Raw genomic sequence first — 24,648 nt, forward strand, 5'->3', positions numbered from 1 at the left:
CTCAACAGTAAGGCTAATTATAGTTTGATATAACATCTTTTGGGTTGGAATAAAGCTAGGCAGCTATCGAGGCTGCAGTTTTCAAGGAAGAGATCCTTACAGTGCTAGCAGAGCACTTTTCTGTTAAGGATTTACCAAGCAGAAAAGGCACAGTGTGGCAGGGGCTTATTAGAGCCCAGCACAACCTGATGGGACAACTGCAGCAGCTCAGGAAGGATTTGGCCAAGCCCAGCATGAAGGAAAGAGATGTTGGTACCACCAGGGCCATGTTACTTGCCAGTGGTGAGGGCTCGAAAACTGCGCAGAGGTGGCACGGCGCTCTTTACGGTATTAAAAGCTGTGGCAAGAGGTGGCAAGTGACCCAATGCTATCCTGGCTTAGCCTGGCCTGCCTCTGAACCAGGGGAAGAAGCCAAAGGAGCTGCCCTTCAGCTAAGACAGTGTCTGCATGGAGGAGAGCAAGAGAGTAGGCAAGGAAATGAGGGCACTGTGTTGGGCATGAATTGCAGGGTTTCAGGGGCAATCTGTGTGGGAGGAGGTCAGGGACTGCCCAGTGCTTGTCACAGCTGATTCCATTTGGCTCTGAAGATGCTGTGAACAACTAATCAGGTGCCAAAACCTCATGCTTAAACGTATTTAAGGAAAAGTGTGAGCTGTGAGGGTTAAGTCACACAGGAAGAGACACATGAGGAAATGTGGAAGGTGTTGTTGGGGACATGGCTGGAGATGCTTTTGGCAAGAGGTGCTCCATGCCAGATAAGGTATCTCTGAGGGGATGGCAGCTGTGGGTGACCCATGCTGGGCTGTGGACACTCCTAGGGAATTATGGCCATGGGCTACCCACACAATGGCAGGGCAGCCCTGAGGGACTGCAGGTTGCAAAAAAAGGTGTTTTCCTAGGTTTTTGTTTAATTGGTTTTGTTTTTCTTTTCTTTTTTACTTTGCTTTTACCCAAATCAATAGTCAAAAGTTGTTGTTAACTAACAATGAATTAAATTAAATAAAATTCCTTAAGTAGAGACTGCTTTGAATCTGATAGCCTCTTTAGTGTCACCAGTTGGAGCAGTGCAGGTCTCTGTTCTCTGGACTCTCATCCGGGGAGCGCTGGCCCCACACCCAGCTACGTGCAGCCCGAGGGTGATGGAGGCTGTAGTGCAGCGGTGAACCTTTCTTTGAGGAGGGTGACCAAACTGCAGTATCTAACACTCCAGTTGACCAGGCCCTCAGGCACTTTTAAAGGTGGATGATTATGTTCTCCTGAACTTATTTCAGTTTGCTATTACTCACAAATCACTTTCTCATTAAATGAATCCAATTTATCACTGAATAATAATAATAATCAAAGGAATTAAACCAACCTTACCTCTGGCCTAGGAAAAAATGATGCTATTTTCCAAAATGAGAGGGCTGTATAGCACAAAGCCCAGCACTTAGCAGTGTTACAGCATTGTATTTTGCTGTGAACTTGCAGCACTGCTGGCCTCCTGGTGCCTCTGGCTCTGCTGCGTTCTCAAGAAATCCTGCCTCTCTGGGAGGGCAGGGTAAGCTCACTTCCTCCTGTCATACCACAAGTCTGGAGAAAAGGAGGCTGAGGGGAGACCTGATCACTCTCTACTATTACCTCAAAGGAAGTTGTAGAGAGGTGGGTGTCAGTCTCTTCTCCCAAGTAACAAGTGGTAGGACAAGAGGAAATGGCCTCAAGTTGTCCCAGGGGAGGTTTAGGATGGATATTAGGAAAAATTTCCTCACCAAAAGGCTTGTCAAGCATTGGAACAGACTGCCCAGGGAAGTGGTTGAGTCACCATCCCTGGATATATTTAAAAGATGTGTAGTTGTGGTGCTAAGGGACATGGTGGTGGACTTGGCAGTGCTAGGTTAACAGTTGGATTTGATGATCTTAAAGGTCTTTTCCAACCTAAACGATTCTATGATTCTAAGTTACCCATATTAACTAACAGGAGATGATTATGCAAATTATGAATATGGCCAGTAGCTTTTCCTGCAAAAAAAAGGTATGCCTTCTTGGCCTTCTCCAGACTTTCTGTTCTTTGAGCTTGACCCTTGACAGCCTAGGACACAGTATGCTGACTTTGGACCTCTTGATCCAGGATATCCACTGCTTCTCATTTGAATGGTAGCGTTGGCTCTGCGAGTACAGAAACATCCCAGTTTTTGCAGTTACGCAGTAACTGTTTTGCAGTAACCTTTTACTCACAAGTGGAGGAAATACAGTTCTTTTCCTGTTCTGGAACCATGACAATGTCTGTCCAGGGACCCATAGTACGTGGTTCACAACTGCAGGCCAGTGGAGAAAGCAACATTCCTAAACACTTCCAGGTTTTTAAGAGAGAGAGGGAGGAAAAAGTGGGTTTCTGGTCAACCTGCCTGAGTGCTGAGCAGGTCTCCCTGCTTCCCCAGGTGTACTGGTGTAGAGCTTGAGTGTTGCTGGTTACACTGGGCTGTGTGTGGATGCATTCAATAGCAGACAATCAGACAGCATCTGTTAGTGAAACTTTGAAATGGAAAACAGGCCTTAACTGGAGCACTGTCTTCTTCTTTTATGGATAACTTTTTTTCACAGAGCAACATGGGTTGAAGTTTGCATTAATTAGTACTATTAAAACTGAACAGTAAGCAGAGATAATACACCGTAATTTTTCCTGAGGACCTATTAAATAATATTTATGTTTACACTAATTCATGAAAGGCAAATAATATTTATACATGGCAATGGAGGAATTTCAGTAGAATAGAAAACATATTTTATTTCTTAGGACATAAACCACAGAAATAGATAGAATCACAGAACAAAGTAAGGGGTCCCTTAAATTCTCCCCATATATCATATACTCCAGCACCTGACCCTCTTAACGGCTCCCGTCTGACCTCTCTCCAGTTTGCTAATCTCTCTCTCTTTTATGAGTAAACATACTTAAAACAATTACATAAAACAACAATTCCCGATAGCAAATCATGCACTGGAGGTGGAATCCATAGGATCCAAATAGAAGTTTATGGCTGAGATTATCATCTGGAATCCTCAATGGTCACTGAAGACAAATAAGCTCTTCTCAGCTGCTGTCCTTCTGAAGCAGTCATTAACAACAGGTTAGATGACTTCGCATCTCAGATCCCTTCACTGAATATAAAGAAGCCAAGGATGACTGGCTCAGGTGGAGGCACCGCCGCTATAGATATCTGAGGGCGGATGACAGGAATCCTCTCCCCATGACCGCATTTCAGTCTTTGCTGGGAAGGAGACACAAGGCACACAGTTTTGCACTGGAAGCCCTGCAGGCAGCAGCCCCTCCGCTCCCGGTCTTAATCTTTGTCCAAAAGATGCAAAGAAGCTTTTAACCCTGCTTCACTCTCAGTGGGATGGTGAACTGCAGGCACTTGGTCTCCTTACAACTTGTCAATTCACATCTAATGTGAAGTAGCATATTTAAATATCCCTAACAATTCCCAGGAGAAATCCTTCCTGCTCCTGTTTAGGCAGTGCTAATGCCCCAACTGCTGGGTTACAGACATCCTATTCTCAGGGAGACCCCATGAAGTTACTGAAGACAACAGGAGTGACCTAATGGACTTAAAAAAATCAGCACATCACCTTTGATGTGTATAAGACTGAATTACTTGTGCTGCTTCCTCACAAGTTGTTTTTTAAAGATATGATCACCTTATAACATTGTGTTGACAGTAATTAATGCATTTAATTTTTTGTGTTACCTTAAATAAAATAAATTCTTTAAAGTGACTTGGAAAAATAAGTTTATATCTTCACAATTTCTTTTTTTTTTATTTGCCACACTCCCACATAACTGCTCAGCAGGTTGCGGCAGCAGCTGCTTTCTCTGCCTGGCCAGTTTACAGCAGCATTTTTCCCTTGAGAGCGATTCATGACATGTCTGAGCAAGCCAAGAACTAGCCAAGTGGGACAGTTGGAATTAGCTTCTGTGCAGCTGGGTCTTTGTACCTTCTTTCTTCTCTAGGCAATCACTTCGGAGTAGCTGTATCCACAGAGCTTGGTGTGTTTATCCCGAGCTTGTACTGGAGACCATTTGCCCCAGGAGGTGCCCGTGGCTGTCTGTTGGCCCAGTGGGAGTTGGACTGGATACTCTATGAGTTTACACAACCTGTTGCTATAATACATGGAAGGAAGAAATAATAGCTTATTTTTTGCCCAAGTTAAGGGGACAACCAGTGGTCGTGCTTCTCTTTTGACAGGACACTTATGTGTGATTTGACCTGTTTGCCATCTCGATTCGTATCTTTTCCATCCTAAAAGAAATACTGGTGCCATTTCCCATCTCTGGCTTCGGACATTAAATGGAGGCAAGAATTTTAAATCATTCAGTCTTGAATGTTCTCCGAACTAGTCTTGCTTCCTCGTATACTGCTTTGCTCCATCTCACTATAGCAGTAAGCTTTGCCGAACTGTTGTGCCTCTTCTGCTGCCACAAATATTTCCCTAAGATTGTGTTAAAATCTATTAGGAAAGGTGGAAAAGAAGAGCTCCTTTACAAGCAGGGAATATAGAAATAGAAAAATAAATAGTAACCTGTCTACAGTAAGGGACTCATCCATTCTAGGAAAAGAACTTGGGTGTTCTTGGGGGAAGAGAGACTTCTAATGTTGATTTGATATCTTGCCTTTACACAGTTTAACTTCTGCTTCAAGAATGTTGAGAAAGGGTATTTGTGCCCCAGCTGGTGGGCTTGGTTCAAACACTGCTCTGAGTCCTAAACAGTTTAATGGGACACTGTGCTGCAGGCAGCATCCCTCCTCCCTGGCAGCGCAAGGTGTGCTCCTGCCTGCGTTGTGGGCAGGGTGTTCTAGGAGCTCTGGAAGGAACATCTCCCCTTCTTTCCACCCTGCAGCTAGGCCAGCCGTGCTTCAGCCCAGCCCAATGGGGCAGCTTGGGCAGTAGAGCTGAGTAGATGTGTTGAAGGAGAAGTAAATGGGGTATTCCTTAATGCACCCTGAGCAGACCGAGTATCGTGCCTAGCACAAGGGCAAATCTTTTCTGGGGCAGTGCTTACACACCTGAGACTTCCCACTCGAATTTGTCCCAGCTGGTCCCAGCTGCCAGTGCCACAATGCTGGAGGATGGAGATGCCTGTGGCAGGAGGCAAATCTGCCCTGCTGCACTGCGGAGGGCCTGCTGCTTTATGCACCCATCCCTCGTACCCCCACTAAGCGCTAACACAGGACAGCTGGATTGTCTCCTGAAATTGTCTAAGTCGATGGAGCTCATTCTACACGGCTACATGATGCGATGACTTGAGGATGTGGATTTAATTAGGCAACTGCTTTAGCGTACACACAGCAGCTTAGCAAGCCTTGGCAAGAGAGCTCTGCAGTGCGAGCAGGGGCCCCTACAGTGGAATTGCCATGTAATAATGAAATGAATTTGAAGAGTCAAAAAAGTAGCATTTTCTGCAATCCTGTACACAGAGAGGCAATGAAACACTACATTCCTTGCAGAACTGATGTGTCTTATCTTGTTCCCTCCTTTGAAAGTAGGAGAAAAATCAAGAAATAGTCAACACAGCTGGGCTTTTGTTTTTGTTTACTTGTAAAACTTGTTTTAACCATCAACTTTAGCAAATTTTGGCAGTTACAAACCTGTACACTTTTTTTTGTTGTTGTTATTTTGTTTTTATAGCAAAAGAACACAAGACAATACTGCCAACAGCAATTATGAAGGAACAATTAGTTTTCGGATGAAGGGCTATACCCACTCAAAGTGATAAACCTTCCCTTTTGCATAAGGTTGAATGTGCTGTCATTGGAAAAATGACATCTCTTAATACCTACTTGAAATGGCATAAAAATCATATCTCTAGTTTTTTGTGCAAAACACATTCATTTAAAAAAAGTCAATAAAAAACACCTTATCAGAAACAGAAAAAAGTTAAACAAAAAGAGCTGAACCCAAATGAAAGTTACAGTACATTTTGAAATGATTAAAAAGTTTTCAAATCTAAAACTTTTTTGTTTTCTGTTTTTTGCTGTTACCTTAAAAGTTTAAACCAACTTTGATGACTCTTTAGAATTATATCAAACAAACAAACAAACAAAAAAAATTAAAGCGACCTGATTGGCATCAAATATCTACAAAAGCCTGGTAATTTGAAACCATTATATACATTATTTTATAAACTTCTTTTTAAACACCAAAACATACATCTTTTACAAACCAGCCTGCTTGCAACAGGTAAAATTTACAAGACAATCTTTTCCGATACAGTGCTTTAAAGAGAACTGCTTTTACTCCTAAACATCTTTGTCACCTCCTGAAAAGCGGCAGTATGGGCTCTTTGCATTGTTAAATAATAGCGATTCAGATATTCCTATGACAGAAGAATGCTACAGTTCTGAGGGCTCCAATCTCTTTCCATAATACAGTTCAAGTGCACTCTTAACACTGGTAAAGATTACTTATGGCCTTTGTGTAATACAACATATTTGCAATTATTGCTTTTCATTATTACATAAAGAAATGAATTTGATTTCATTTCCTCCCCATCCACCCATCCCTTGGATGATGCAGCTAATTTACTAACTGAATGGCCCTTCTGATAATGGAGGTGTTAAATGTCAAGTTTATGAAACACAGGCTAAATGCCATGGATAATGGGCATTAGTCTTAATTTTCTAAGGCTCAAATCACAGTTTGTTGTATTGAAAGGAATAGAGATGCAAACAGGCAAAAAGTGCAGATTTACTGCATGGTAGATGATGGTAAACCATCAGAGATGGTTTCACCATCAATCTGAAGATGAATCTGAAGATGTAGCTGTAGTTGGAAACCTATGAAATGTCCATTATTAATCAGTGAGTAGCTCCAAAAAATACCAACAAACCACAGATGTACCTTCACTACTGGCTTTAAATAGCTTGTTTTCTCCGTTATTAAGCATGCTACCTTTTGAAACGAAGCTTCGCAGAACTAGTCCAGGGCACTTACAACTCTCTCTCCCATGACTGCATGTATTATTGGCTATAAGGATCCACTACACCATTCATTTAGCCTTTTCAAGCAGGAGCTCAATGAGCAGTAAAGCTGTGTTCTTAACCATTTGTCCTGTCCAGCCCACACTTCTCTGTACAATGACATTTATACTGAGCCAAGAGCAACAAATTTTACATCATATTCTCAAAGTTGACCACCTGCCTGGCTCGCAGAGACTCACTGCTGCCTCCCCAGTAATCAGCATCTCAGTGGCATGCGATCCCACACTGTGCTGAACCCAGTTTGAGTTTCTGACTGGAGAAGGTACCAATACATCAAGGCTAGCACTACTTCAAACTATAGAATTTGGAAAAGGGGAAAAAAAAAATTCTGAGGACTAAAATTTAACTTGTCTGTGGGACATGCAGAGAGGGAGAGCCTGCTTGAGAGACAGGGCACTCGACTTTCTGACTTCAGGAAAACCGTAGCAGTGAGAAGCCTTTGACTCCTTTCAGCCTTGTGCTGAAAGTATAGGCTAAAGAAACCCGTGAGATAATTCAGGATCAAAGATGTCACCCAGCTTTAGGAAAAGAGCCTGACTGCCCGGAAATCACAGCACTGTAATGTATCTCTGCATTGCGACATCTTCCTGGTTGTCGTCTATAGCAGGGTCCTATAGGAAGGCAACTTTACGGTGGTCTTCTAGGGGGCCTGTTTGGCCCCATGGGAGGGAAGTGATGCTGCGGTTCCTTGGTGTCACCTTTGGCCCTTTGCCCTGCTGTAAGATACCGGGTCAGGACAGCAACCACTTCCAGTATCTATGGTTTGGCGAGTGCATGCAGGACATTTCCTTCTCATTAGTGGCCCCATCCTAACGGAGCTCTGTGGCTCTCTGTGAGGCTTTTTTTTGTTTTTGTTTTTGTTTTTTTTTTTTTTTTAAATAGGACGTTTATAATACAAAGGCAAAATAATCAACATATTTAAGAAAGGTACATAAGCCTAATTTTTCCTTTTGCACAAGGCCATTAATGTGGTATTGGCAGCACAAAGAATATTGTGAGTCACTTTAAGGCTCTTTCCATAGCCAGAGTTACTAAAAAGGTTGTCAGTGTGCATGACATTCTCCACCTGATCAAAACGCAGACAAGCACCCTGTTACTCAGACTCACGTACCCTTGGCAAAGTCAGTGGTTTCTGATACAAGCATGTATCTGCATTTTAATAAGTTGGTTATTTCTGTTGTTTCTTTAGAAAAAGCAAAGACTATTTGATCCTAAGAGTTATAATCCACTGATACACAAAAGTATTTTATTAATCTATGAAACCTCTCCTAGACATGATTCTGAAAGAAAATACTGTGTAGTGGAGCCATCTACAGGAATGTGAGTTGAAATACAGACACAGGATGAGCAGGGATGTGAGGGGAAACTAACAGAACCAGGGACCTGGCAATGACAGCAGCAGCAATATGAAAATCATCATATGGCAGAAAAAGAATTATGTATTGGATGGAATAATACAAACATTAATTCTTACATTAGTTTATGAATGTGTTGTTATCTTCCAGGCTAGAAGATTACGGCTTGTCCATGTAGAGCAGTAATTAAAAAGAAAATAAAATGGTTTGGATTAACAAGAGAGATGTTAATAAGAAAATGTTACTCCCTAAGAGGTATTTCACCTTAAGATCTGCATTCAGGTCTTATCACTATCAAAAAGAGCCAGAACAAAACCAGAAAGGCCACAGAAGTACCAATATTCACAGGGGGGCATCTATTTGAAGATGGATTAGGCCTATTTGATTTGGAGGGGAGGAGATACTGAGGTATAGAAAACATGAGTGGGACAGAGAAGGCTGAATGGGTGATCCTTGGCACCTTCCCAACAGCACTTTAATAAGTAGGCGTTCAGTGAAATGAAATGGCAACAACATCAAAACAGAAAAAGTACTATACATTGTATTTATGCATATTTTACTAGTAAAACTCACTACCATCAAGATATTACTGAGGCAACAAGCTTGGTAAGAAACATTGATTTTTTGTTTTGTATGGCAATTGCTAGGCTCCCATGGTGTTCTCCCTCGTGACACATTTGATATGTCCCAGTAAGGTTTTGATATCGGTGTCCCAGGCTTACTCAAGAATTTTCACTACAGAAAACAGATGACAGTTGATAACTAGCTGGGGACTTGAATAGAACTAATTGCATAATGGATAAAAATGTCTCACACCAAAACAGAGTAGGAGCAAACCCCATGTAAACTGCAGCCCGATGCTAAGAGAGTATCACATTCTCAGAAAGTCACACCAGCTTTAAAAGTGCAGCTAAATTTGCAGCTTTGCTTTTCGAACTGAGATGTTCCTACTCTTGAAGAGACATCAATCTAATTGCATCTGCTTTCCTGCAACATAGACTTCATGACCAATGCAAGTCATCCCCTGTGCCTCTAGGCTTGCCAAACCATTTCATGGCTTATTGGCAACTCTCTCAGTTCCTTGCAATCGCGATACAAATCTCAATTTTTTTATTCTTCTTGAAAACACAGGGATAATAGCAGGGAGAAGGGGTTGAAACGTACCATGAGCACATTCAGAATATATCACTTTTACAGAAGCATGTTTACTTTGAGAAGACCAAGTGACATTCATAAATTCAATGGACAGGAACTATTTGCAGACAAGTACTTGCTAATACTTGTATGTGCAGTACGTGGTCTTTCTATAAATTCACTCAATTTATTCATGTACCTGCATAATGAGCTGTTTTCTAGTGAAGAATTGCTGCATGATCCCAAAGAAAATATCTACACCAGTCTTTCACAGCTATATAAGCTATTGGAGGGAAGCAGCAACATATCTTACCTAGAGTGAGAATTTTAGAAATCCTGTTTTATTAAAAGTGTTACAAGCTGCAATTATTTAAATTACATTCTATTAATAATTTCTTTTTGTTGGGGGCAATTTGTGAATAAACACTTCCTGTATGTCAAGAAATGGCCCACAACTTAATTTTGAATGAAACTCAAGTCAGTCAAGAACATGTTGCACTGGAATATAACTGCTGAAACTATTCAGTTAAGACATTTGACCAAGAGACAAGACATGGAAAGTAGCAGAGGAAAACTGTTAATGGATCTGCTTATCTATAACCATGATTTATGTATTCAAATAGCTTTTCAGAATGACTGAATTATGCCATGGAAGCAACGGATGAAACCCCAGCAGTAATGCAGACTGCAGACTCACATTCACTGTATAAGGTGTACAGATGCTGTAAAATGCAGTGGTAAAAACATTTTCATAGAACGAAACAACAGGTATGTATAATCTGCTTCAATATATTGAGTGAAAATCCCCTATTTTCATATTGCACTTAGCTGCTCAGGCCAAATCAGTGTGAAAGGCCATTTACTCCCATCAGGCTGAGGGAAGCACAAAAGCAGAACGATGCTGTGATTTTCCTCATCCCACAACCATATTCTGAAGTCTGCTAACAACCTTCGGAAGCCCTCAAATCCTAGGACATCGCACATACAGCAGAAAATCTAGGGCCAGATCTTTGGCTGCAGCCCATCCGTGCAGTTCCACCGACTGAGTCAGTTTACAGCAGCTGAGAACTCATCCTGGAAACTCTAAGTTGGACATTCGGTCAAGCTAATGATCTGAGGTTTCAGCAGCGTTATATGCAACCTAATTGCAACCAATTTTACTGCAATAATTGTAGCACGATGACTGCTGTTAAAGAGGCGATTGCCCAAGCAAGAAATTTCAAAACAACCAGCAGCGCTTTGTAGATAGTTGGGTTTCCCAATGTTTTCAGATACGTGTTGACATTGCATACAGAAGTCGAGGGAGGCTGTGCATACGCAGCTGGGGCAAAACTGGACCACTACTGAGCCAACTCTGACATTTCTTTAAGTCCCTCAGGGGTGAAGTTATGCACACACACCTGACATCAGGTTTCAAAAAATGGCAACCAAAGTAGGCCAATTTGGAGTAAATATACGTTGTATATATGTTGCTCTTTATGCACACAAAGTAGAATGAAATGCTATGAAACAAATAAAAGTATAGATAATATTTATGGACAAATGACTGGTCGCTTGTCTTTGATAGGTCAATTTGTAAAAGTTGTTCTTTCAGCCATCTGACGTGTTGTACGCAGCAGCCCCAGCGATCAATTGCTTTCACTCTTTCGCTGACATAAAATTTCATGCAACAGTGCATCTTGGAATGATCCATACCAGTTCCTTAATACTGTGGGGAGATCATAACACTGTAACACTTTTAATAACACAATACCAAAAAAAAAAAAAAAAAAAAAAATCAGACTTTGGGGGAGAGAAAGAAATTATTTAGCAATTTTTGTTTCCCCCTGCCTCAAAAGCTGAGTTTTACTCTTGGTAATAAATAGAAGGTACATACTCTCCAGATTGTCTGTAACAATTTTGTGATGTGTGATGCTTAACACAATTGGTCTCTTCATGTCTGCACATACAGTATCATTTCTGAACAAGTTAATAATGGGTTATACTGTATTTTTGTCTTGCCCAATATATATAGATACACCTTCAGCAAAATTTCTTCTCAACATTTATACTATTAATTGGACCAAATGACCAAAAAAAAAAAAAAAGAAGAGGAAGAGGAGGAAGAAGAAGAAGAGGGGAGCTTCCTTTACACTTGTGTTTGATGCTGGGTCTCCACAAATGGAATGTGAACATTTTCTAGGTTGAGTTCCTCCACGCTTTCATAGTCACTCATGGCTACTTCGGAGTCATCAAAGCCGCAGCTGGCTGAGACGTCAGAGGAGGAGGCATCTAGAGAGTTGTGCAAGGATAAGGGTATCTTACCTGCACTAACATTTTCTGTGTTCTGGCTTGGGCCAACAGCAAAAGTACTAAATTCGTTCCCAGTCTGAGACCCTGCAGTGTCGGTCTCATTGGGGAACTGGTGAGGAGGGAGATATTGGCTAGGGTGGAAGTGCGGCCGTCGCCTGCAATCGGGGCTGAGCGTACTTGCCATTGAGACCGGCTGCGAGGGCGGGAGGGTTTCATATTGGTCTGGATAATCCTCTGGAAGAGGAGGTGGTAACTGGTCCTGGCTTAAAAACTCCTCTTCGTGAGGTGGAGGGTAGTCGCTGTCGATGTCGTAGCCACCAAGGTAGTAATCTGTTTCCAGCTCTCTGGTACTGCCGTGATGAGCTGAGCCTCCATCTGCCGTCTCAAAGTTGGGCACCTCCTCGATGTCGGACAAGCGAGCACTTGGCATCCAGTCAGAGGTATCCCAATGGTACGCTGCAGCAGGAAAGAGAACCACAGAGCTCCGTTAGGATGGGGCCACCAATGAGAACGAAATGTCCTGCATGCACTCGCCTCTTAGTCCTCACAGCACATTCAAATCACAGCATGCACCACAGGCCATGGACACAGGTCAGCCATGCTCTGACCGGAGGGGCAGGGGAGGAGAAGAAACTGTATATGATGCTAAGGCAAACAAGCAAAGAAACAAAACACGGCCACTGTCAGGCACTTCGCTTCCTAGGATGCTACTAGGTTGTATTAGAAACTATGAGTCCACAAAATCAAAATGACAAAAATCTCTGAATTAATGCCTTTCATAGTTATTTGAAAAAAATCTATAAAGGCATGCTTATGGTATCACTCTAATCTCCCCTTCCATCTCCAATGACTTCGTTTCAAGAAAGAAAGTGTGCAAGCAAATAACCTGATCGACTGAAAACTGGATCCTGAAATAAAAAAAAGTGGCTGGCCATTCTCATGCAGCATTTGAACCCAACAGAATTCAAACAAAAAAGAGGACACATGAAGCAGTTCAAGAAAAAAAAAAAGATCAATTCGGTTCCCGGCCCACCCCACCCCAGTCCAACAGGCAGAAAGTCTCTCAGAAAAATCACCTCTGTTGTAGTTCTGTCCTTGATCCATAACAGACACTGTCAGATACAAAGTGAAAAGTAGAAACTGGTAACTCGGAGCTTGTTACCAGCGTAGCATTACACGTGAAAATACAAAACTCCGCATGCATATTTCTAACGTACAGCTGCCTCGGTGTCATTTTAATAGGATTTTTAATTGCTCTTTATTTTAGCGTACAAGATAAGCTTGCCCAGTCAAATGCAGACATACACAAAGAAATTATTATGTCATGTGTATTATATTCCTTTTCTATCATATCTTAATTATTTACCCTCACTGAACAGATACGGAATTACATTAGAGCTTGAATTCTTAATACAACAAGGGCTATCCACCATCTCTATGGTTTATAATTGCAAAGTACATTTCTCTCTCACTTGTTCACTTTGAAACAGAAAAATAAGAATCTACCATTCTCAGGGCCGGTTCAAACAAATCTGGGCCCACCTGGGCTCAGATACCATGGTGATGGGCACGGTATAAGAACCTGAATAGAATAGAATACAAAGCCATTTAATGGGGCCGTCAGCTACAATGCCTCGCAACCCCATACCCCCCTCCCACCTGCACTGCCATGCTAGCCGGTGGGGAGGGAGGCATTCCAGTATGGAGAGGGTGCAGGGGTGGGGAAGAGAGCAAGGAAAGAGGTTTTATGTGAGACGAGCAGGGAATAAGCTGCAGCGTTCTCTAGATGAGATGCTCTTGTTCAGCCGCATGTTATTGGGCTTCATGCAAGAAGTCACTGGGCAAGGTCTCTGGACTGCATTGCTGGAGGAGGTCTGGCCAGATAAAATAGACCTTCATGGCATTACAGTAGCTAACTTCTGGGGCTCAGCCACAGACGAGGGCAGAGAAGACTATTCTCCAGGCGTCCATCTATTATCACCACTCTTGCCCTTGCTTATCACCACATGGCGCATGTGGTGATGGTGATTTCTTCCTTCGCTCATTAGCCAGACAGTAGCTGTCTGCCTGCTCTGTGTTAGCCTGGGGTGAGGAGGGTTGGGGCTACTGCAGGTTTACCCACAGTGTCTGAACCGGCCCTAACCACTCTTCTTCTTCTCCTCTTTCTCTTTTTTGTAAAGTGGATTTTGCCGTCTTTCGGTCAGTGTAATGACATTGCACCCGGGATGCGTCAGGTCCCTCCGAGCTGTGTGCTTTCAGGATCCAGGAGAACCTCACTAATTTGCTGACTCGCATGACCCCCGGCAGCTCCCTGGGGAAGGAGCCCCGTCCTCCCGCAGCTCCGCGGCAGTGATCCTGCCCGCTGTGCACCGGCAACTCCGGTGCAGCTATCGATTCGCCGCTTTCACCAGCTCCACCACAGGGCACGCAAGAGTCATACATCTCATATAAGGAACTGGGAAGTGGGCTAAGCATTTTCAGTGACAGCCTCTTGAAATTGCTGCCAGACTGGCTTTTTCTGACCTGTAAAGCATGATGGGGAGCCAATGTCTTTGCTTAAGCTTTCCTTTAGGAAAGCAAGGTCATTTACAGCATCTGCGCTTTCTTTTCACTGTTATTTTCTTATTTTTTTGAATTGGACTTTCTTTTTGAGTTAACCTTGGCTAATTCATTTTACTCCATAGCCAGAAGAAGGGCACTCTTACACATCAGGAAATCAGTAAATATACTATAGACAAATACACAAATGCCATCACTAGATAGGAGTAAAAGTACTTCTCAAAACAACCATAAACCTGGCTCAAGAAAAACAATTAGTCATTTCCCACAAAGAATTTACTTTATAATCTGTAAGCATTATTCAGATTGGATTACCTGAAGTCCGCAAAACCTGGTTTAAATTTGCTAAAGACAGATTAAATTTTGGACTTGTGGATAACTTGAGTTGATGTTGAGTTGACATTTTCCCAAGGATAAGATAAATATTGCATAAATAAATAAAAGTAAAGTTTATCTTTGATATATCAAATTTCCTCAGTGCTTTACAGAAGAGGAAAATAGTGATATTTTACAGATAGGGAAACCAGTTCACTTGTAACATGATGTGCCTGAGGTTACCCAGGAGGTCAGGGGCAGAGCTGAGTGTTGTGTCCTTGGACCCAACTGCTGTGCTCTGTTCAATGGGCACATCAGCCCCAGGGGAAAGGCAGTGGCGGGCAGGCTGTCCTGCTACATGGCATCCACGGAACTGTGTCTACACATCTTCTGTTTGACATTGTGTTACCTGGGAGAAACCAGCCACCTGCCTACCACCACTTTGTGCCTCTCCACGTGGTCCCGTTGGAGCGCACAGCCCAGCTTTCCTTCAGCCTGGGATACCTGATAACCTTCTTGTGTCTTCTTCTGTGCCTCCACAGCCAGGATAATCTCAATTATTTGGCTCCATTATCAACCTAATCCTATTCTCTCTGAAGGCAGTGGGAATAAGCAAGCAAAAACATTGACTTGAACAGAAGAGGATGAAGGCCTTGCCACCTTTTCTGCCATCTCCAATCACCCACAGATATTTTGTGGAACATCACTCTGGTGTTTTCCTGTTTGCTGGTGAACATGCTGATCTGCAAATCCCCATCCCCTCCATGGGTTTGCTGGTCAGTGTAGATTAGTGAGGCTCTGCTGGAATGTTTCACAATGAAAACAGGAAGCATTGTTGCATAACAAGAAAGAAAAAAAATTAAATACCTTCATTTTCTATAGTGTCAACTACATTGTTGACAAGCTGTATGACAGTCACTATGGAAGCTTGCAGGGGAGGGAAAGCAGAAAATAAAGGGAGGGGAAGGACAGCTTCATGTTAGTATTTAAAACACACATCATATGTTACCACAATAAATTGTCTCAAACAGACAGAACTGACATTGGAAAAAAAAAAAAAAAAAAGGCTGCCAACGAATGCATGATTTATGCAGTGGGTTGCAGGACATTTAATTTCAGATAATTCCATACATTTTCACAATGGTGATAAATTCCAAACCAGCATTTCCAGAAAGGCATATGGGATGATGTGTATCACCTCATAAATTCAAGCAGACTGGCCAGCTGATTCAATTAACCACAGCAGTATCTTGTCTACCTGACACTAATTTCTAATCCATTCTTGCTTAGAGGTCTCCAGAGACGGTGCCATGTGCTCTAAGGGATCATTATCTTTTAGACCCTCACACCATCTGAAATGGCGCTAAGCTCAATCTATTTCCTAAGAGGAATGTTTTACTTATTTACCATTTGTGCTCTGCTGTGTAATACCTCTGGGACGTTAAGCAGTGCTGCTGTAATTAGGAGGACACATCCAAGCAGGTCTGGTTCAAATTTGGATCTGTGTTTGACAGAATATTTTCACAAATGTTTTGTGTGTTCTCTGCAGGTGTTTTACGAAAATGTACTTTTCCCTTGAAATAATTAATATAGACTGTGCAATTGTTTCACATGGAGTCCAACAGGCCTACAATGTGTGGTCCTCTAGATGATCTGCATTTTGGACCAACTAACACCCCTGCCTTTGAGGACTTGAAATAAAACCCACCAAAACCAGAGGGAAAGCTCTGATTCAGTGGGTACTGGATCTGTCCCTTTTCCTTTGTCTTTAATTATGAGAATACCAATTGCTTTGGAGCAGGCTAAGAAGGGGACCAGAAATGTTGGGCAAGACATACTTTTTTGTTTCATACAGCCAATAGACTTAGAGGTCACAAGAAACCTATTAACTGTAATAGTGCCATTTAAATATATGTTGAGTATTTTGACATCTTTGTTAGATTTTGTGCATGGGATCAAGGATGTAATCCAATTTCCTCAGTCTTTGTGAAGGCTTGGCAAAAAGAGCCTTGATAAACCAAATAAACCATGTTCTATGTCTACGTTGAGCACATCTGTGCCATCAACAGCATTGGTAATTGTACAAGGGAGACTTGTATTGTCTAATACATAATAAACATTATGGAAAAATAAGTGACTCCATGTAATTAGCTGCTGTGTCTGTGGGAAAAGAGGTGGAGGGCAGCCATAAACCATAACAGGAAGAAGATCAAAAATCAGTGCCAGCAGAGTCTTCACTGCAGACCAATGGCTGGTTGTGCTGGAAACTGAGCAGAGCATGTTCATGGAAGGGAGGAAGCTTCCCCAGGCAGCTCAGCACAAGGCAATACCCAAATCCAGCATTGCTTGTGGGTAGAAAATTTGTGTCATCAACAGCAATTCCTTGGACTTCCCAGCACAACCAGCCATTGGTCTGCAGTGAAACAGTAGCCTAAAAATACACATTTGTCACATTCCTCTCCATTCAAAATAGCTTATCATGGAAACTTGTACCTTGCCTTTGAAGTGGCTTCTCAAAATATTATTGCTGAAAGTGGGCAACTTTTTTTTTTTTTAATTTGTGGTTAATAAAATGTTTTTATTTTTCGTCACAAAAAATACTGCTAACTACTTGCAGCAAGACTAGGGGAGCTGAGCAATTTAAATGCAGTACAAATAAGATTTAAAAAATAAAAGTAGGCTCAAAATCACTCCCAAAAGGAATTTGCACAGTGAGACAGCCCCTACTGGATCCAGCAAGAGAAGGCTCCAGGCACCCTGGAGAGGGTGAGTGGGGGCTGCCTGTGCCTGATACAAACTGAACAGCACAGGGCTGTTCACACCTTCAGCGGGATGCCTCCCAGTGCTTCTCAGGTGCAAAACAGGTTTCCCCAGTTGGAAGTGATTAACCAGTCTCTCAAGACAGTGTTGGCACAGTCCTTTGTACAGCAGTGTGACACAAGTCTGTCCCCACTGCTAGCCATGGCAGCACCCAGCAGCATCACTCTCGCGTTGGGGGAAGGACTTTAGAGAAGGAGCAGCCCGTCCTCTCCCCCCAAAGAGCATGGATGCTGAATTGCTTCTGTTGAGGTTCCACTGACAACCTTTTAACCTCTGCGGCGATGTGAAGCACAAAGAATTAGAATGACAGGAAGTGGATGGATATATGGCTTCAAAAGGGATATCCATTAGCCCCTATGTACATGTATATGAGCGTGTATATGCTTACTTATGCCTGTATTTATATTTTAAGCTCTTTCACTGCAAACCCTTCCTGCAGCTGCAAGAAAACCAAAGTGTGCAGTCTTGTGTTGACCTCTGCAAAATGACTCAGATGATTTAAGTTTCCTCCCTAATTCTCCCTGGAGATATGGATTTGTTTAGACCCTGAACTAGAACTGTTATCTCTAAAGGCTGTATTTTAAATACAGCTTTCACATAAAATGAGTGGGCACAGAAGGTCCAGTCCAGCTCCAGTGGGTACTGTGTCACTGCTTTAGATGGGGGCAGAATCAGATGCTAGAAAAGCCTAATTAGAATTTGGAAGATATAAAAAGTAATCACGTACAATAAATGACCACCTGAATAATTATTCTAAAGGTAATTATAATATGAATATGTATTATTAAAATAATCATAATTCTAATAATTATTCAAAAAAACACTGAACATTTTTTGGGGGGCACAGGGGCAGAAAAGCATTGAGAAGATTGACAAAAATACTCACGACGCTTCAGCCACAGTTGAGCCAAAAGGAACTGCAAGTGCACTTCTCTTTAAGTGCGTTTTCCAACATTTAGGAGTACCCAGGGAAGAGCTGCATGACATGACTGAGGAACTGAGTCTCCAGACAGTTCATTAACTGGTGGCTGAGGAAACTAAGTGCGATTTCTTTGTGCTAATCTTTTTCTGCGTATCTGAATGAGGCTTCCCTGACATCCATCGTCCCTCACTGGCAGAAGCATCTTGCCTTTTCTCAGACCCACCACTCAACATACATGGGCTGTAGGAACAAAGGTTTGCTCTGAGTTTGTAGGCCTCTCTCAGGCTGCGTATGACTCTGCCCATGTCACCCGCTGAGATAATGATGTAGGACATGACAGCGGGCAACGAACATGCACTGAGCAAGGATTTAATGGTGCTCTATTGTTCGCTGAGCTGTGATTGCCAGGGAGAGGCCAAGCCACCAGGGACTGGCTCATCTGCTCACTGCTGCTGCTGAGCACCAGCAGTTTTGTAGGGACCATGAACGAGACCTGGCAAATGGCACACAAATTCCCTTTAATTTGACTGATGAAACATGAAAGTTTCACTTGCAACCTATGAGTCAACTTTTATCTTGGCAACATGACTCTTCTGTATCCCACCTCTAATTCACTGTAAAGCTTTGTACTGATACAACAGCTCCAAGCATTAAAATTTTAATTATGTTCCTAGAATTTAAATGGACACAAAGTGAGGGTTTGAACCCAGGACTTTCTGACTTCTAGCACCATTAAAGGGTTTTCTAGACGTCACCTAAATGTTTTAAATAATATTAGAAAGGGATTTAAATAGTTTTGTCCCTGGCATAATAATGATAAAACCATTTCTTACCATTATCATCACCGGAATCAGACTGGAAGGAGCTGAGGGACTGTACTTCGGAATTGCTGCCTTTATTACTTCCTGCAAAACAGGTCACTTCTTCAGCGTCATCAACACCTTTACCTTCATTGACAGCAAAAACAAAGCAAAAATGGTACTCTCTAGGTATGTACATTTGTCTATTTATACCACAGAGCCATTTAAATTTTGCCAACAAGTAGCCTTCTATTATTTTTGTCAGAATAAAATTATTTCCTTCAGATAGAGGAAATGACCTATTGGTCAAGAAGGCAACTGATGGAAAATAGCTAGACTTTTGAAGTGTTTGAAGCCCAAAGAGTCTTTCAAGTGGCAGACACCACTGTAATCAAGTAAGAAACATCTGTATTTGGTATTGCTTTTTAGATGACATGTAGTCTCAGCAGCAGAGAAAATGATGACTTAAAAATGTGGTATAAACATCTTATACAAGAGATTACAGTTACATTTATCTTTACTGTTAATTTCCTAATATGAGAGCCTCATTAAAGGCTCATTCAATGCTCAATAAAGTTATTGTGCATCTTTTAATTCATATCAGTGGCCCTTGGATCAGGTTTTAATGGCTCCACCACTGACATGTAATAGATTACATTGCTTTTCATCAGGGACATTTAGTCTTGACAACTCTTACACAGTTTAGAAATGTAACTGCAGCCTATGGTATAAATTCTCATGTAACTAAACACACATGAATAAACACATTCATCTATACATTATATGAGTGATAATAAGGAACACAAAAAGTTATCCTCTGTGGTAAGCACTGATATAGATACCTGAGCTAATTACAAATGAAGAAGCTCAGGTGCTGCAAACACGAAAGTACAGCTCTCCACCTGCTAGCTGTAGATATTTCTACCCAGCATGAGGCACCTCCATACAGTAAAGGCTGATTTGCTCCTGCTGAGAAGCAGGGTAGGTAGTAGACGGAGCGAGTGCTGCAGTAACGAAGCTGCACTGCTTCCCACTCCTTGACAGCTGAGGTCCGTCTCCATGGCGTGGCCTCACGCTGTGCGGAAATTCATACAGATACCAGCAGTGTCTGCGGCAGAAACACCCAATGAAATACAGAACAGAGCATGTATGGGGGCTGGTGTGCTGATGCTTTCAATCAGCAAAACTATATTTAATGGTTTAACAGGTCAACCACAACATAACTGTGAAATACAACCCAAAGAAATGAAAATTAATTCCTGTTTTTCACTAGATGACCTTAGCCAATGTGCTGCCTTAGATGAAAATGTGCAGGTCAGAGCACAGGTATGAGGCAGTGTCAGATTCCTCTCTCTTTCCCTCAGTTCCTATTGCCTAAAACTACAGGAGTATGGAAGTTTCTGGATCATGGAGTTTTGTTTGACAGTTTTGGTTATGGCTGTGTTGCAGTAGGGTTGAAGATGCAGTAGGGAAAATGACTGAAAAGAGAAAACATCATAAAAAAACCCCGTAAGTTAAAGCAAACATCTCCCAGTCCATATGATGTGTTCTGGCTTGCAAGGATAGACAACATAGGGCTGTAACTCTGTCTCAGCAAACTGGTATTTCCTGCTATTGCAGAATATGTGAAGTTTGCTGCATGTCCAGCAACTTGTTCAGGAATGGAGGGGGCACTGTGTTACCAGGTGAGAAACCATCAGAGCACAAACAGGGTAAGCGTGGGGATCAGAAATTTTGTGATCACTCTGATACTGAATGCAGATGGGAGTGCAATGGACTGAAAAGGTGATCCTATAAGTAGCGCATAATTTTCTGCTCCATTTCATAGACACTGGAAGTAGAGAATATTAGTTCATTTGTCCCTGTTGCAAAACACGATTGCTTCTTGCAGAAGGTTTAAATGTTTTTACTCCCTTGGGAGACAAACTGCCCAAACCTAGCAGAGTTTGTATTTGAGAATTCTGCCCCAAATTATTTTTTCCAATAGAAAGATGATTGCATTGTAGCACTAGAAGAACAAACACTCAGAGCGCTTACTCATATGTGCCTTCTGAACAAGAGAAATAAACGCGTTTAGTCATACTTAACGCATAGAAGTAGAGGTCTTGTACGCCTAGTTTAATTATAACCTTTCAAAATTAAACCAAATAACTTCTTGGAGAAATGTAACAATTGTAAGTGTATGAGGTTGGAGCATTAAAAGTACCTGTGCCACTGTTCCTGCTGCACTCTGAAGGCAGCCCTTACCTACGGCAGGGAAGAGTGAGACCAGCAGGCAGCGGTACTTACTTTCCGTCCCAGCATCCCATGTGCTCTTCCTGATGGAGTCGCAGTCGGAGCGACAGGGAGACACAGCGGGCAAGTTTGGAGCTACGCTGCACACCACCACCCCCCGCCTGGCCGTCAGTATTCGAGGGGACTCGGGATGAAACGTGGTCATCTCCTGGTGCTCCACGCCAAGCCCATCCACTATCTTGTCCAGATTATTCCTTGAGTCACTCTGGAAGCACGGGGTATAGGCCATTGGCCTCACCGGGACCTGTGGAGGCCCAACCTCTTGGTAGATATTTCTGGTGTCTCCACTGTTCCTGATGTTCTTGAACTGGATGCCGTTGCTCTTGTTGAGCAGGGCAGCAGTGGCTGGATCCTGTACAAGTGTGATGTTGTTGCGGGAATAATTCTTCCTGAATACTTTCTTACGAAAGATGATAAAGAGGACGATCAACACAAATATGACAAACAGGACCACGGCTATTCCTATCAGCTCCTCCTTGCCGACGTATGAATGCCCAGCTTGTATATTGGGAACCACCACAGGGCGAAGACCACAGTATTGCCCCACGTAGCCAGGGGTGCAGTTACACAGAAATGAACCAAATATGTTGACACAGGAGCCACCATTTTCACATTCCTCTCTTTCACACTCATTGATATCTTCTTCACACCTTAAAAGAATAAAAGGAGATTCTGGAGTCTGGAGAACACCTAGTAAACAACTCATGATGACTTATCTCGTCAAAGTGGTACATTACAGTTAACACCTTGCTAGTTCTTGGCAAATGATATTATTATCATATTATTTACTAGTATTTAATTTTTTCTACATCTATTCCACAGATTTTTAAGATAATATAATGGAAACATCAAGAAGGATCAAAAAGTTTAAAGCATGATAGGAAAAGGCTCCTTGACTCTAATGAAGCTCACTGAATGTAATAAAGAATCTCAGACTTTTTATATTGTTTTGGGACCATCCCATGGGATTCAACACAAAATATTAGGAGGATTCAAGGAGAAAATAGTTGAAAAAAAATACAGTAAAAAAATCAAAGTACTTATTTAAGAGAAGAGGAGGATATACTGTGTAAAATTATTTAGGGCTGGAGATAAAATGAGCAAATATTAGAGAAGCAGGGGGAACCTTACAAAGAGGGAGGAGAAATGGAAAAAAGAGATGAGTCAAAAAAAAAGGCAGAACAAAAAGTACAAACAGTACACAAACTGTATTAGAAAAAAAAGCATGTTGATAGGAAGGTCAGGGGATTTTCTGTTTCTACACCAGATACATGATCAAGGTTGGGATTTTAAAAAATCACAGAATCACAGAATGGCAGGGGTTAGAAGGGACCCCTGGAGATCATCTAGTCCAACCCCCCTGCCAGAGCAGGTCTACCCAGTGCAGGCTGGTTTGGAACGCATCCAGGTGGATTTTTAGTGTCTCCAGAGAAGGAGACTCCACCACCTCTCCGGGGAGCCTGTTCCAGTGCTCTGGCACCCTCAAAGGAAAGAAGTTTTTCCTCATGTTGAGATGGAATTTCCTGTGTTCCAGTTTGTGCCCATTAAAATGAATGCAATAAATTTGGCTTTCGCGCCAGCGCTAAGGTGACTAAATAATTGATTCATTTAAAAAAAAAATGATTACATAGCAGCTTCCACAGGCTTTATGGGATTGCTCAAAAAGCCTCTAACATTTAGGTGTGCATATCTGAGTGAAAACTGTCTGGAGGTAACATACTGAAACAATAATTTAGGAGGCCAAGTTCAGAAAAGCATTTCTGAACATGGAAGCCTCATGCATTTATCACCTGTCATTATCTTAGACTTGAAACTAAGTTTTGGGTTATTTTTTGCTAGGTGAATCATAGCTTTTGGGTACAAAATGCCTGATCAAAAAGCCCACCATCAGTGAACTGAAAATCTCCTGTGGCCCACCTGGAGAGGGTCACTTACGTTACTCCTGTCAGGCCATTTTTGCAGTTGCAGATGAAAGCGTTGCCGATGGGATCGCACGAACCTCCGTTCCGGCAGGGGTTTGGGAAGCAGGCTGTGATCTCCGACTCACAATTCCTTCCTGTAAACTGGGAGAGGCAATTGCACTGGTAGCCTAGGAGGTGAGGGGGACAGAGAAATAAATCAGAAGCCTATCACTCTACAGGTCAGGAGGAAAAGGGATCCATTTGACTACCTTACTCCAAAAAACCCATATAGTACTATGGAGGAAAGGGGATGTTTATATTCATTCGGGTATGGCTGAGTGGTCCACACTAACACCAGTCGAGTTTGTTTATGGATGTCTGGACAATTAAGGCTCATGTCTACAACCAGGGACCAGAGGAATCACTATGCAGCCCAGACCATCCTGATCATCGTGATTCAGGTAAGAATAAATGTCATCCATGAACAACTCTGGTCACAAGAAATATTCTAGATCAGGGGTGAATCTCCCAATATGTTTGAAAATTCAGACCATATTTCCTGTTAGTGGCAACCCACAGTCCTTTAGGGGTTTCACTGAAGAACAAATACCTGAGCTGAGAGCTTTTCCACATCTGCCTTTCACAAGGATGACACAGGAGGGATGTGACAGTAATAAAACACGTGATAGTGATACTTACCACTTCCATAAAGCGCATCACCCAGGCATGAACAATAACCTTCATAATACCAGCTGACCTGGGCAACGCCAGCCCTAAACTGATTATGTGCAGCGTGTGCTATTAAGAGATTGATTAATCCCTGGCTGCATTACATCAGACATAACTCCAATCAAGTGGAGGGGGATCCTGTAGGGGATCAAAGTCCTACTTCCATGTTTCTTGCCAACAGAGGAGTAACATTGGAATAAAAAAAAAGTTTTTAAACCCATCAGTTCACTCTGCTAAGTATCAAATGGCAAATCTCTTTTTTTTTTTTTCCCCTTTCCGTGTGATTTTGTATGGTACAATGCTATTAATAAAAACTTTATTTAAGGTCACAAAGAAATTCAGTGAGGCAGTGCATCTCTCTGTGTTGTGAACTGGATATTGAAATCTGAGTGCTTTTTCACTTGAAAAGAGCAAGGAATATGGAGGCAGTCTCTGGGATGGAAAGACTCCTAGACTAGAGTTGTTGAACTAGCAAAATTTTCCTGGACATCTGTAAAAAACTTTGGC

At 42.2% G+C, this 24,648-nt stretch overlaps 1 protein-coding gene across 2 annotated transcripts in view; it reads right to left on the reverse strand.

Moving 5' to 3' along the window:
- Positions 1-11,636: 11,636 nt before the first annotated feature.
- The window catches only part of FAT3 (FAT atypical cadherin 3), a 334,054-nt gene continuing 321,042 nt past the window's right edge, over positions 11,637-24,648 (reverse strand). The window contains exons 22-27 of one of the 2 annotated variants that reach the window (XM_074152928.1): positions 23,447-23,600; positions 21,506-22,161; positions 19,250-19,363; positions 15,542-15,601; positions 12,877-12,912; positions 11,637-12,256 (exon numbers count right to left, since the gene is read on the reverse strand). In XM_074152928.1, the coding sequence (XP_074009029.1) occupies positions 11,637-12,256; positions 12,877-12,912; positions 15,542-15,601; positions 19,250-19,363; positions 21,506-22,161; positions 23,447-23,600 (1,640 nt within the window). The remainder of the gene's footprint in view (positions 12,257-12,876; positions 12,913-15,541; positions 15,602-19,249; positions 19,364-21,505; positions 22,162-23,446; positions 23,601-24,648) is intronic. The other variant, XM_074152937.1, reaches the window with a different exon arrangement.

Source organism: Numenius arquata, chromosome 1 (assembly GCF_964106895.1).
Source record: "Numenius arquata chromosome 1, bNumArq3.hap1.1, whole genome shotgun sequence".
NCBI lineage: Eukaryota > Metazoa > Chordata > Aves > Charadriiformes > Scolopacidae > Numenius > Numenius arquata.